This window comes from Emydura macquarii, unplaced genomic scaffold (genome assembly GCF_026122565.2).
Source record: "Emydura macquarii macquarii isolate MOO-44397 ecotype Brisbane River unplaced genomic scaffold, CSIRO-AGI_Emac_v2 contig_1551, whole genome shotgun sequence".
In the NCBI taxonomy this organism is placed as follows: Eukaryota; Metazoa; Chordata; order Testudines; family Chelidae; genus Emydura; species Emydura macquarii.
Window position 1 is genome coordinate 8,455,118 of NW_027131688.1, and position 14,705 is coordinate 8,469,822.

The 14,705-nt window shown below is 41.8% G+C and overlaps 1 protein-coding gene across 3 annotated transcripts in view; it reads right to left on the reverse strand.

Annotated features, from left to right (window-relative positions):
- The window catches only part of DDHD1 (DDHD domain containing 1), a 101,069-nt gene that overhangs the window by 24,773 nt on the left and 61,591 nt on the right, over positions 1 to 14,705 (reverse strand). For all 3 annotated transcript variants that reach the window (XM_067554786.1, XM_067554787.1, XM_067554785.1), the window contains one exon: positions 3,674 to 3,936. In XM_067554786.1, coding sequence (XP_067410887.1) covers positions 3,674 to 3,936 — 263 coding nt within the window. The remainder of the gene's footprint in view (positions 1 to 3,673; positions 3,937 to 14,705) is intronic.

The window sequence follows — 14,705 nt, forward strand, 5'->3', positions numbered from 1 at the left end:
GGGAGGCCCAAACGAGCAATGTCGCATGGAAGGTGGGTGCAGAACCTCAGGACTGGCAAACAGGGGTACTGGTCCCGATCTTTAAGAAAGAAGATCAGAGGGTGTGTTTCAACTACAGGGGGATCACACTCCTCACTCTCCCTGGAAAAGCCTATGCCAGAGTTTTGGAGAAGAGGCTATGCTCATTAGCTGAACCTCAGATTCAGGAGGAACGATGAGGTTTCTGTCCAGGACGTGGCACAACGGACCAGCTCTTTGTTCTCTTGCAGATACTCGAGGAATCGTGGAAATTTGCTAACCTTTGTTTTGTGGACCTGGAAAAGTCATATGATCGTGTTCCCTGAGATGTCCTGTGGGGAGTGCTGTGGGAATATGAGATGCCGGTGCTGCTTTTGTGTGATATCCAGCCCCTCTATTCCCGGAGTAAAAGTTGAGTTTGCATTCTTGGCATGAAATCAAGTTCATTCAAGGTGGGCATTGGACTCCGCCAAGGATGTGTCCTGTCCCCACTCCTGTTCATGATCTTTATGGATAGGATATCAAGGTGCAGCAGTGCTGGGGAATGTATCTGGTATGGGGACTCGGAAATGGCATCTCTGCTGTTTGCAGATGATGTTGCCCTTCTCACTTCTTCAGACTGTGATCTTCGACGCATGGTTGAACACTTTGCTGCTGAGTGTGAAGCGGCTGGGATGAGAATCAACACCTCCAAATCAGAAGTCATAGTTTTTTCCCGGAAGAAAATGGACTGCTCTCTCCAGGTGAAGGGGGAGCAGCTGCCCTTAGTGTAGCTTAAGTATCTGGGGGTCTTGTTCACAAGCGATGGTAAGGGGGATTGTGAGATTGACCAGTGGACTGGTGCAGTGGTGGCAGTGATGTGGGCGCTGTACCGATCTGTGGTAGTGAAGCAGGAACTGAGTTTTTGGAAAAGCTCTCGGTTTATAGGTCAATCCATGTCCCCATCCTCACCTATGGTCATGAACTTTGGGTAATAACCAAAAGGACGAGATCATGATACAAGTGACGGAAATGAGGTTTCTCTGCAGGGTGGCTGGGCTGACTCTCCAAGATAGGGTGAGGGGCTCAGCTATTCAGGAGAGCCTTGGAGTAGAGCCATTGCTGATATGGTTTGGGCACCTGATAAGGATGCACCCTGGTTGGCTTCCTTTGGAACTCTATGAGGCACGTCCCATGGGGAGGAGGCCCCAAGGCCAACTGAGGACACGCTGGAGGGATTATATCTCCTGGCTTTCCTGGAAGTGCCTAGGAATCCCCCAGGAGGAGCTGGAACCTGTTGCGGAAGAAAGGGAAATCTGGTTCTCCCTATTCTCCATCTGCCGCCATGACCCTCACCAGGAAAAGCGGCATAAAGGGGGGGGGGGGGGGAGACGATAACAAGCCAGTTGGACGTTTTCTGGACCTCCTCTGGATGGATATCTAGAACCAAACACATCCTTCGCAACAACTCCTGATGGGCTTTGTAGTCATCCAATGGTGGGGAAATAGGCTCCACCATGACAGCCTCAGCGGGGAAGAGGAAGAGCATGCCAATGACCCTCGTGGTAGATCCTGTTTCAACTCTTCTTGGGGTAGCTCATGAAACAAGTGCTGTGACTGCACAGTGCTGGGCCCACTACTGAGGTTGGGCTGCTTATGGTGTCAATATTCTTAACGACCAGCCAAAGATGTAGGTTGGGAAAGATGTGCAGACACTCTTGACTGAGGCAGGAACCCACATAGGTTCCAAAAAGGCCACCTATATGGTTCTGGCCCCCAACTGTGTTCAGACAAAGAGTCATTGCAGTATGCACCCTGCTTGAACTGAGGTTGAAACCAGCGTGAGCAGGCACTGCATGCAGGTTACTGGATGTGTCCAGGCTGAGACACATACAAACCTACTTTGGAATCTGAAGAAGAATCTGCTTCTTCAGGCCATGGAGGAACTGTCCCCTCCATACCAGAGAGGAAGTTCAGATTCTGGAGAAGGGGATAGCAGTGAGATCATCTGAAGCTTTCCCCAAGATGGCACCATTTTAGTCAGTATGCTAATTATTGAATCTGCCAGTTCCACACAGTGCGGAGCTGAAGCTGTGACCATTAGTACCGATGTCAAGTGAGAATTTTGAATTGCCAAGGAAAGTGGTACTGACAGATTCAACGAACACCTGAAGAGTGGATGGTACCAGGAAAGCATGCTGGTCTTGCAGCACTGTAATCTGAGGTGATGATAATGATGCTGGCTGGTCCTGAACTGGGCACTGGAGCCAACAAACTCCCATTCTGAGGATTGTTCTGGAGAGTGTGTCCTTTTTGAGTGCACTTGAGTCTTTGGTAGAAGCTCATTCTCTGCACCTCCAATCTTGAGGTGTCCAGTACCAAGTCCTTAGATGACTTGTGTTACCTCTTCTTTGGCATCAGTGAAATTGATCTGTCTCTCGGTACAGCCAAGGCCGGAGAAGCACTGCTGTCCAGTGCAGAGGTACTTGGTACCCGGACTGTGCAGGAAGGCACTGATGGAGCTCTGATTCCAACAGCAGGTACTTAAAAGTCTAGCTGCTCTGTCCTTTTTGGATCAGGGCTTAAACCCCTTACAGATACTGCGCCTGTCAGTAACATGAGCCTCCCCCAAGTACTTAAGGCAGCTGGATTTCAGGTCACTAACCAGCACTGGTTTGCCACAAGAGGGGCAGGGTTTCAAGCCTGAAAAATGAGGCATAACTTCAGTATCAACACGGTACCCAGATGAGAGCTGGTGTCAAACAAACAACTTAACCCTCCCCTCCCCAACCCCTAAACTAAGCTAACCTACACAAACTGCTCTATAACAACAACGGGCAATAACTACAATATCCACAACGAGCAAAAGGAGGAACTTGCACAGGCAAGAAAGGGATCTCCAATAACCGTCATGGGCAGTAGAAAGGAACTGAGGGCGGTTCGGGGCAGCTCTGCTCTTTATGGCTGCATGCAGTGTGCAAGGCAGTGGAGGGCACTCATGCTGCCCGACAGGTACTGCTAAGAGAAAACTCTCCGACAACTGCACTGGAGTGCATGTACACCTATAGTGGAATGGACATGTGCAATTGCTCAAAGAAGAACCTTTATTCCTCCTCTCCCCAAACTTGGATAGGTTCAAAATACTTACTGTCCTTTAAAAAATAAAAAACTAAATGCTAGAAACTCAGGAAATTCACAGCTAAGATTCCAACACCAACTACAACTCCACCCTGTATCACTGCTCATTCCCCACCTATGGGCACCGGAGAGCCTCAGCTTCACCACTGATCTAGTTACTTGTTGAGTATAGTATTGTCAATAATGTCTTGGGAGGGCCTTGCATTCCTGCCCCCTGCTGGAAGGGATTCCCAAATTGATCAGCTGGCAATGAACAGATGATCCTCGCTGGCTAGCTGTCTGATTATGATACAGCATGCAGGGCATAGGCTTTTGAGTTCCAGTCACTGATCCCAGCTCCTCTCACCTTTGACAGCTTCACTAATACGTATGGTCCTGAGGTCAGGGAATTTCCACTTACCATTGCCATTCAATGCTAGCATAGGAGAAGCAGCTGCAAGGCATTTCTGATAAAAGTAATGGTAAGCTTTGGAAAACTAAAAAGTTTCAGTTAGGTATGCAGATTTCTCCTTAATAACGAGAATGTGGAATACATTACCGTTGTTTAGTTATGTAAAGTTCTTCAAGCAAATGTTGCTCCTCATAGCTCATCCAACAGTCTTCAAGATCCTCCTCTTCCTTCTGTAGCAATTGTTCATAGAGTCTTACTGGATTCCAGCCAGTCATTATGTCGTAAGTGATTACACATCCAAGGGAGTGTGAAACAATTGAGACTTTCCCTCCTTTTTCTTCAAACTCTGGGTTCCGAGAACAGAACAGCATATATAATCGGTTCAGCTCCTGTTGAAGGCCCTTTACTAGCTGTTTTAAGAGAAAAAAATTGTATTAAGATTTCATCATTATTTATTTAATCTCCCTGTTTCTATTCATCTTAATATGAGATCAAGGATGGGACTGCTTCATGGCTATGTATGTGGCTACTCTGGTATGTACTGAATGTGACTATTCTCTGTAGCTCATTTCAGGCACTGAGAATTTTACTTTATAAATGAATAACTTAAAACTGTCCAAAAGAGACCCATTTATAAAAGAGAACAAATTAACCTTGACTCTAAGTCTCCTGTTTTAAAAAAAATTCTAAGGATTTCATTCTTAAATTACTGGCATGTATTATCAATCTTAGCTCCATTAAAACTAAGTTCTCTGTCTGGAAATTTCCAGAGCTTTTAAAAAATATTGACATGTTTATGGGCATGTGTTAATGTAACTCTGACAGACCCCGGTCGTTGTCGGGCAGGATTGAACCTAGAACCTCTGAAGTTTAGTATCTAAGCCTCTACTACACGAGCCAAAAGTCACATGACTCTTAGCCAAGGCTGTAGCAGACTCATCAATCTCTAGATGATCGAGATGCCACTAGAGGAGGCTAGAGCATCACATCAAGCAGGCATGGGTTGTATTAAGAGCCTGGGAGCAGGGTCTCTATGGTGCTTTGGAACTCCACATGATCCCTGGGTCCACAGCTGCAATCCACGAGTCCTCCTACTCATCTATGGCTTGACTCCTGCTTACCCTCTCAGCATTGGGCCCATGTTACCTAAGGATCTGTTAAGATATGCACCTAGCTCTGAAAATGTATGGGAGGCACCTTTGAGTGGGAACAGGAATCAAGGTATGGAATCCGTGGGAGGCCAAGAAGCTAGGAAGACAGCAGGATCCACTAGGGCCAGGGGAAACGTGGAGAGCTGTTATGCAGGCATTCTCATCGTGCAATAAGACACCCTGTGCTCCGTAGGAGCTTGGTAAGATTACAGGAGTCGTCAGGTTCAGAACTGTAATCCAGCTGCTTTTGCCGACAGACTGATGCTAATTCACTTGTGCAGATGGCATCACACTGTAAATCCCCCAAACACTCTAGTTTTGCATCAACTGGAAGAAAGTAATTTTATAACAGTGCTCATGGAAATCATTAATCTTTTGATTCTTCATCTCTCTGATCATCAAGACTTTCCCTTACTCCCCAAAACTGGGACCCAAAAGTGCCATCAGCCAGGGGGTGGCTGCGCCATTTCATGTCTCTTTTGTGGAAGTGAAAAAGTGAAAATTTTGATGCCTCCCTCTGATGATAGATGGGGGCCTAAGATAGACAGTGAGTACCATGCATAAACCAACTTGGATGGACTCAGAAGCATTAGCTCTAATTCCCATGAGCATTTAACTGGCATAAGAGTTTACGAGGTGCACCCAGCATATAGAAAAGTAATTGAGCATCTCTCTTTTACTAAAAGGCTGGAGACGAGGCTCATATCCACCCACAAAACCAATGTTGGCCCTTTTGGTAAGTGCTAGCGTAAAGGTTGACAGCCACTGATGACGTCCACGGCTTCTGTTTAAATATTTCCCAGTAGTGTCACTCATCTCAGTTTCCTAACTGTGCTTTACCCAGTGATTCATGTATTTTTCCATAATCTTCTTTATAAATGTACCAACATTTAGACTCCTTAATACTCAATGTGATATTAAAGAACCAATTAAGACTGTACTCAAATTTTACATGTTATTAACATGCTCAATCAATGCTTTTATAAAGATGTGTCACACACAAGTGCATTTACAACTACACCTGAGGCTGAGACTGTCTATTGTTCTTTATATGGACAAATAGCATATATATGTTTATGGATCATTTAGAGCTCCTTGTGCTCAAATAGTACCGACCAGCTTCAAGGGGTTTATGAAGATAGTTTATGTCTATAAATCCAGAAAACATTTCCCCAAAATTTTGCTTCCAAGTCACTGTAAGCTTTACCTGATCTGATCAAGAGCTTTACTATTCTGCTCACTGCTTGGTTAAACTAGGCCATAAACTCCTCTGAACACTACTCTGTCTCACTTCTCCTGCTATTGTAATCAGTGCAGCACTGCAATTAAGAGTAATTTTCCTATAATACCAAAAAGAATTAATTAAAAGCCCCACAAAAGGCAGAAAGAAGCTGTTCTGGAAGAAAAGCACAAATGAGATGGGTGAAGCTGGCGTCCACTGAATCTGAAAGGCAGAGAACAACAAAGCTCAAGAAGACAGGATCAATGTTTTAACAATAATGCAGTATAGTCTACACTCTACAGGCATGTACTGCAGTAGACTAATCCTATGGTATTCCTAAAATGATGGTATATTGGGGTCCTATGCTAGTTCAACCTACCAGAAACTTCTAATCTGCTCTCAAATCCTGTGTGTGCGCACACATAAATCACAAAGTCAAGTTCATGGATAAAACTTACCGTGGTAAATACTGAAAACCACAGAAATTAAGAATGAGATCATCAAAATAAAAGCAGTTCTACTGGTAAAACCCAACCTAGTCAGTAACTGAAGTGATGCTTCCAGGAATTGGCATAGGGAGTGGCAAAGAACATGTTTACAGTGATGAGCAAATTCAGTAACACTCCACACCTAGGGATGGCATAGTATTTACCAGACGTGGTTTTTGCCAGATAAAATCATGGTTTTTACTGCCCTGAGAAGATCTAGTTAGTCCTAGTTTAAGGCATTTTCCATTTAAAAACTGTTGGTTAATGCATAACACATTACACTTAATTTTAGTTATATATTCAAATTGTGGTTACATACGACAGAAGATTTGTAGATTAATTTTAGGTTGCACAAATAAAAAGTAAAACTGCAGTGAGCGTAATACTAATATATGTAATTATAATACTGAACATCACAATGTCTGTATAAAGTTTGGTTTGGTTTTTTCTCAAGGAAGTTATATATGTCATGACTCATATTTCAGTCTTCAGTATTATATAAACAAAAGTAAAAATTATTTGATTATATGAAAACAACAATACAGAATTGTGGGCTTGACGCATTAAGAAACCAGAAGCATGTGGAATTGCATACTATCATTCTAGGACCATTTGGCCATGCAGCATTCTGCAGAAGAAGACCAACTTTGATGTAATGGATAGACTGAGCCTAATCCTCAATGTTGAATGGATGTATATAAAGTTTGAAAAGACTTGTTCTATGCTTGCTCAACTTATTGGACACTGATGCAAATATTTTTCTCTGTTTTTCGGTTTAAACCTGGTTTAAGCCAGTATTTACCAGCACCCTGTCCTAAACCAATTTTTCCCAAGAAATTGCCAACCCTGCCCATACCCCGAAGATTGCTACAGGAAATTTAATTTAAACCAATAGAGATAAAGAATGCATTTTAACTTGCATTTTCAAGTGCTGCATTCTCTGAATCAGTTCTGCATATAAATATGAATGGTGGCTGGGGATACAAATGTTTGCAGCATGTTTCACTGCTAGACAGTAATCACTTAACATCCTCAGCTTCAAAGCACTTTACAAAGATTAATGGATCTTTACAATAGCCTTGTGAAGTAGGCAAGTATTATTTCAATTAAAGAAATAACCCTACAGATAAAGAAATTGACATAAAGAGAATGAGTTACCCAAAGGCTCAGAAAAAAAAATCAGTGTCAGATCTGGGATCGGAATTCAAGACTTCCCGCCTAACTGTCCTGTCCACAGATCACAGCATACCCACGTGTGATATCTTCCATGGAAGAAGAAAAAAATAATTGTCAGCTCTCCCTTCAATTCATGGACATATACATCGTGACATTGAGGCATTCATGGTACTTACATTATGAATGTCTCATTTTCTACAGATTTTGGCGGTAGAACAGGGAGGGCATATTTCTGTCGAGCACATCTGAATCATAGCAGATTAGGGATGGAAGAGATCTCAGGAGGTCATCTAGTACAATCCCCAGTTCAAAGCAGAACCAACCCTGACTAAATCATCCCAGCCAGGGCATTGTCAAGCTGGTTCTTGAAAACCTCTAAGGATGGAGATTCCACCACCTCCCTAGGTAAACCATTCCAGTGCTTCACCACCCTCCTAGTGAAAAAGCTTTTCCTAATATCCAACCTAAATATCTCCCAGTGGAACTTGAGACCATTGCTCCTTGTTCTGTCATCTGCCATCACTGAGCCCAGCCTAGCTCAATCCTCCCTGGAATCCCCCTTCAGGTAGTTGAAGGCTAGTTGACATGCCAAGCTATTCAACCTGCACAGGATTTTTCTGTCTACTCTTTAAAAGCATACTGTTATTGGAGCGTTAAACTAACGCATCAAAATGTATGTATGGTAGAAAGAAACTTTGCACATGGACTTCTGAGCAGCTGTAAATTCAGAAGCAAAAGAATGCTTGATGATCAGATTACAAGGCTGTAATTCAACCAGATCAGCTGATGGAGATTGTTTCTAAACCCTAAATCAATGTATACCTAATATATCTGCACAGTATAATTTACTACTATAACTAAGCTGTAAGATTTGCAGTCACCATTATCATTAAAGTGTCATGAATTGACTGTGTATCCAAATATTTTGCAGCTATAGTAAAACAAACAAAAAACCTCTAATTGTGTCTAAACAGCATTTGCTTTCCTCCTACTACAAGGGTCTATATCAGCATTATATAACAGAATCTTTTGGTATTTAGTAAGTAAAAAAAGAAAAGAAAAATCGGCTTACATTTTAAGTTCCACCTAAGAAATGATCTGGGTAATCAGTGCATGTCACAAGTTAAAATAATATTATTTAACCGTCAATAGCTTTCTCAACCTTAAAAGGATAAAATAATCTGGCCAGTGAAAGAACAGCTTGGTCTGGGAAAATGCTTCATCTTGTTAAATGTATTTTAACCCCACCAAATCTGTCTTGTCATTTTATCCTGTTATAAACCTTACCTTCTGTCTATAAAATGCATTCAGATGCTAGGGTTATGTGGATCCATATAGACAGACAGGCAGGCAGCAAGCAGGCAGACACAGGAGCAACTGACATCTGTTGTACATCTCTCTGACAGAGCCAAGTGGCACTCTGGTTTCTGCTGCAGGCTCAGCACACTTTCTCCCTCTCATTGGGGCCAGGAGAAGTTGGTGTGCTAAGTTAGCAGCAAGAAGCAGGGCAGCTCTCTTCTTTGCCACATAGCTTCAAAATAGCTCTTCTGTGGATGGATTAGGGAAACTAGCATTGACTCCTTGCAATAACCCCTTTTCTTCCCACTAGCCAACCCTTTCACTCCTCTTTGTCCACTGCTCAGATCCCTCCTTACTACAACTCACAGCTGCCTACTAGATGAACAATTCACTTTCCACACCTTCAAACAACTTTTCCATCCTCTTCCTTGCTAGTTCCCTTGTCCCCTAACATTTGTAGCTCTAGGCTCTCATATCAGAACAAGGAGCAATGGTCTCAAGTTCCACTGGGAGATGTTTAGGTTGGATATTCGGAAAAGCTTTTTCACTAGGAGGGTGGTGAAGCACTGGAATGGGTTACCTAGGGAGATGGTGGAATCTCCATCCTTAGAGGTTTTTAAGGCCCAGCTTGACAAAGCCCTGGCTGGGATGATTTTGTTGGGGTTGGTCCTGCTTTGAGCAGAGGGTTGGGGACTAGATACCTCCTGAAGTCCACTCCAATCCTAATCTTCTACGATTCTATGATCAGCAGGATATCTTATGTCTGCACAAGGAGTGTGGGAGAGGCCAGTCCATCTCCACTGGGGGCAGAGCAAATGGACCTTGATGCCAACCAAACCAGCTTTTACCAGGACTTCAGTGTTGGAAACCTGGTCCTGCCACTTGATGCCCAGGTGTTGCAAATGAAGATTATTAAGCTTTTAAATGTGTTGATAACGGGACCAGGTTTTGCACCCATAGAGCAATGTCGTGAGGACAACAGCATTATTGACTTTGATTTTTGCCTCTAGACAGATTCCATGTTGCTTCCAGATTTGTTGATAGCCAGCCACTGCATATGGTCACCTCTTTCTTAATTTGTGCATCTACTTCGTGGTCAATTGTCGCTTTGTTGTTCAACATGCTGCTGATATAAGTAAACTGTTTGATGGCTTGGAGTATAATATCTTCATAGAATCACAGAACTATAGGGTTAGAAGGGACTGCAAGGGTCATTTAGTCTAACCTCCTGCGAAGATGCAAGGCTTCCAGGCTTATTGATGGGTCTTCGCAAGGTTGTTGAAGTGGAGGGCTCATATATAATACTGGTTTTCATTTGGCTGATAAGGGCACAGTTTTGAGCCATCACAGCAAAGCAGTTTGTAAAATCTTATAGTGCTGCTTCAGACTGAGCCATTAAGCATAATTATCGGTATAGAGCAGTTCCTGGATCAATGCTTCTATCACTTTGGTGCTCGCATATAGATGAGAAGAAGTGAAGGAGCTTACCAATGTAGAAGTGCATAAAGGTGCATGAAGGTGTCATTTGAAGCACCACAAAGGGCTTCCTCTAGCAAAGAATAGATGAAAAAAGCTACGGGCAAGGCCACATCCATGCTTCACCCCGTTTGTAATTGGAAAATGGATCTGTTAGATCAGCATCAATACTGACTCTTCCAGCCATGCCTTCATGGAATGAAGTTAATAAATTTGACTGTATATCTAAATTTAGTGAGCAATTTCTAGAGGACAGTGTAGTTGACCATACTGAATACCTTGGTTAGATCCAGAAACACACTGTACAAAGGTGAGTGATGTTTGTGACATTTTTTCTGTAATTGTCGAATGATGAAAATTATGTCAACAGTGCTCTACTGAGCACAAAAGCCGTACTGTGACTCAGACAGAATGTTGTCAATGATTTGGGACACAAGTCAGTTCAAGAGGATCCATGCAAGAATCTTGCTGGCCACGGAGAGCCAAGAGATATCGTGGTAGTTACCAGAGTCGCTCTTGGAGCCTTTATGCTTATAAATAGGGACAATGTTGGTATCTTTCAGTTGTTGTGGTATAATTTATTGAAGGCAGACGTAAGAAAAATTTGAAGAGCTTGTCAATGAGAAGATTTCCTCCATGTTTGAAAACCTCAGCTGGAATGGCATCGGGACCAGAGGATTTATTATTTTTCATTATTTGAACACCTCAGTTCATGTGGGTGGATCAGCAAGTACAGCAGATGTGGACAGTTTACAGACATTATCCAGTGACTAAACAGGGACAGTAAATGAATGATCAAGCAGCTCACTAAAATGTGCATGCCACTGTTGGTGGATAGCATTATGATCTCAGATGACAGATGCACCATCAGCACTTGTTAGCAGAGTCAAGGCAGATTGGGCAAGGCCATACACAACTTTGACCACATTATAAAAACCTTTGGAGTCATGATTATCAGCAAGGGACTGTAGTTCCTCTGCTTCATGGTTAAAGCACATATTTTGCATTTGGTGGAGTTTGTGTTGTACTGCAAGCTGCCCTATATCTGGCCTTTTTCAACCCAGAGAACAGGTCAGCTAAGAGCACGGCATGTGCTTGTCGGTTTACATCAAGGAGATTCGATATTTCAGGATCATTATTGTCTCGTATACCCAATACAATCCACAATAGTGTCATAGTGTCACACAGGGATACTCATTCAGCAGATACATCGTCACTGATTGTTGGAAGAGTTTCTAAAAGAGTAGTTAGCTATGTTGAAAACTGCTCAGTGATTGAAAGATCATTCAGCCAGACAACATTTATAATGCTTAACTGACAGGATTTTATGCATTTTCGGCCAGATAGAGAGGGAAAGATTTGATCAAACAAGACAGTGGTAAGTCCAACAATTGGCTCTGCATAATACCCAAGTTATGTGCGCATCTTATAGGTCCTGCTGTAGGACCAACACAAAGTTAATCAGATGCTAATGATGTGAGCAAGGGTGCATCCAGGTTGTTTCGTATTTGTTGGGAAGTCAGAAGAGTGTAATAATTAGATGGTGCTCGGTTAGTTTGCAAACTAAACAGAGAAAAGAAAGTTTCAAGTTTTTCCCATATGCAGTAGCAAACTGTGACATCATCTAAAATCTAGGCATGTTTACAAACAAAGTAAGAAACTTGACCTCACAGCATCAAGTTGTTCAAAGGCCATCAATTTATATCCCATGACACAGAGGATAAATGCACTATGACCTTCATGAACCTGATTAAGGGCTTTCTACATGTTCATGGAAAGCCATGACAGTCATATAAAATTCAAGGGAAGATATCTATAAACCAGACTGACAATCAAGCAGCTTGAGTGGGTCATGAGAGGCACATTAATACTCACACTGTGGTGCAGCATTTTGAATATGAATGGGAAGAATAAAGGCTTAGAGGATGTCAAAAACATAGCTACAGGTGTATCACATTGGACTAAAGTGTACAGTGCCATCAAAGTCTCTTGACTTCTCTTAGGGGCATTCTATGCTGCTGCCCCCATTTCGAGGCCTTCTCATCCAACTTCAAGCCACACTTACTGAGAGCAGAGGGAGAGGCCTTGTCATATCCCATTTTGCTTCCCCTCTGCCTCGAAAGCACAGATCCCTAATGTACCACTGTTCTACTCCTCTCACCCCAAAAGAGCTGCTCTCTACTGCAGGACACCTCATTCTGTTGAAATGTTGAGGCTGGCCAACTGAAAAACTCATTGCCAGAATCTTACTGTCTGCTACAGTCATTTGGGACTAAATTTAAGTATTTTGTTACAGGCACTTCCAATATGCCGGCACATAATAAAGTTGGGAAGACATTCAAGGATGAGCAGATGAATTAAGTAACTATTCGGTTCAGCAGACTAACCAAAAACAACACTGCATCAATCTCAATTATCGGTATAAGTTAAAGCTTCCAGCTTCACAACTCTCTCTCATTTTAAACATACAAATACACAAAAACAATTGCACACTCTTGCTGCCAGGTAGGGTGTGCAGTGTCAAGAGGCTTCAAAGGTAAACTTGACATCAAAATGGCACTTCAAATAAAATAGTCTGGACAGCAAAAAGATTTGGAAAACTGGTTCCTTTTCAGTTTATCCTCTTTAGGTACTCCCAAAACTAAACTTTTAACAACACATCTATCAGTATGATGTAGTTGGGAAATATTTCCTAAATACTCGAGGCTTCAAGTTCCAAAAATAACAGAAGTTCTCCCATTCAGGTCCATACTCAGAAATACTGACAATACTTAATCTTTATTTGAATAAACCTTTTAAAATATGAAAGGATTTTAAAAAAGAATATCAGATGTAAAGACTGTCAAAACCTCTGCCAAACCACTGCATCTTTGTAAACAGGGTTTTAATACAGTAATTTGCAAGATATTAATAATGCAAAGTTTGATACCATTTTTGTTTGTTCAAATTGCAAGAGTAGAATTATTAAATCATTATTATTAAATATTGAGATATTATGAAAATATCAAGGAATTTCAAGGAAAACTAAGGAATATCTGCATAAGGAAACTCCTTGGTAGGCAGTCTGCATTTTAGTTTATTAATTGGCCTAGTAAAGCACATTATCCTTCTTTTCTATATAGCCTGCAACCATAGCCCAGATCTCATTAAAGCTGGAATGGCCAGATGGGAGACCTTCAAGGAAAACTTGGCTGCTCCAGAAGCAGAGCTGATCACTGATCAGTAGGTGGCACATTTCCTTAAATATATGCCTGGTATAGTGACAGGGGACACAGTTTCTAAAGACACAATCTTTGAAACATAACACAGGTGTCTTAAATACTTGTACGCAAATGGAGGTTTTACAAAATGTTCTATTAGAACACAGTTGTTAATCATGATGCTCTGGCCAAATTTTCATTTGTTCAATTCTTCTGTAGTTTCAAGCTGGTTATAGTATTTTTCATTTCCTGACCTAAATTGTTGTGAAATGTTGCTTTGTGCTGTTAAATAGCTGATGCTTTCCACCTAGCAGTGGCTGCATTACAATAGCAGGCAAAGTGATCCATATGTATCTCCTACTAACTCTGAGTAGGTGTTGCAAGGCTTAATACATGGAAAGCCTTCAGATATCTTTGGATGAAATGCGCAAATTATTACTTATACTGTACTCAGAGAACATTTTTTGTCAAGAAAATATATGTAAATAATGTACAGATTATAATTCGCTTGGAAAGTTTACATACAATGCAGATCACTGAAATGAGCATTTAAAAAGAGAAGAAATGTTATAAAATGCTAAATTTATAACCTATCAATTAGTCTTTTTATTCTCTGTCAAAACCCTTTATTGTTAAAAAACACAAAGCTACTATAACATGGCTGTGAAACTAAAACACCATTGAAAACATCTTCACACAAGGTTATATTAACCATAAATGGACACCAAGGAGGAGAGAATTAAGGTAAGTGATGACCGTTCACATATATGTAGGAGATATCTGCATATCACAACAAGTTTTATCATACTTTCCCACTATTTTCTATACAATTTAAAACATATGCGAATAGTATGTTACATGAGTTATTCATAGCAGCCTAGTGGCAGCACATTATCCAGTCAAAATCACAAGCAACTTCTGGAGTTCTGCCACTGTGCTCCAGAAAAATGGCAACTAATGCTGGAGGTGCAGGTCATCTGCGATGATGCCAGAGTATTCTGCAGAGCAATCCACCTGCATTAGCGGTGGATCTGTATGCTGCTTCATGGCTGGGACTATGGTACATCTACACTGCAACTGGTGTGTGTGTGTGTGTGTGTGTCTCTCTCTCTCTCTCTCTGCAGCACATGTAGACATACCCAAGCTGGCTTTAATTTAACTAGCTTG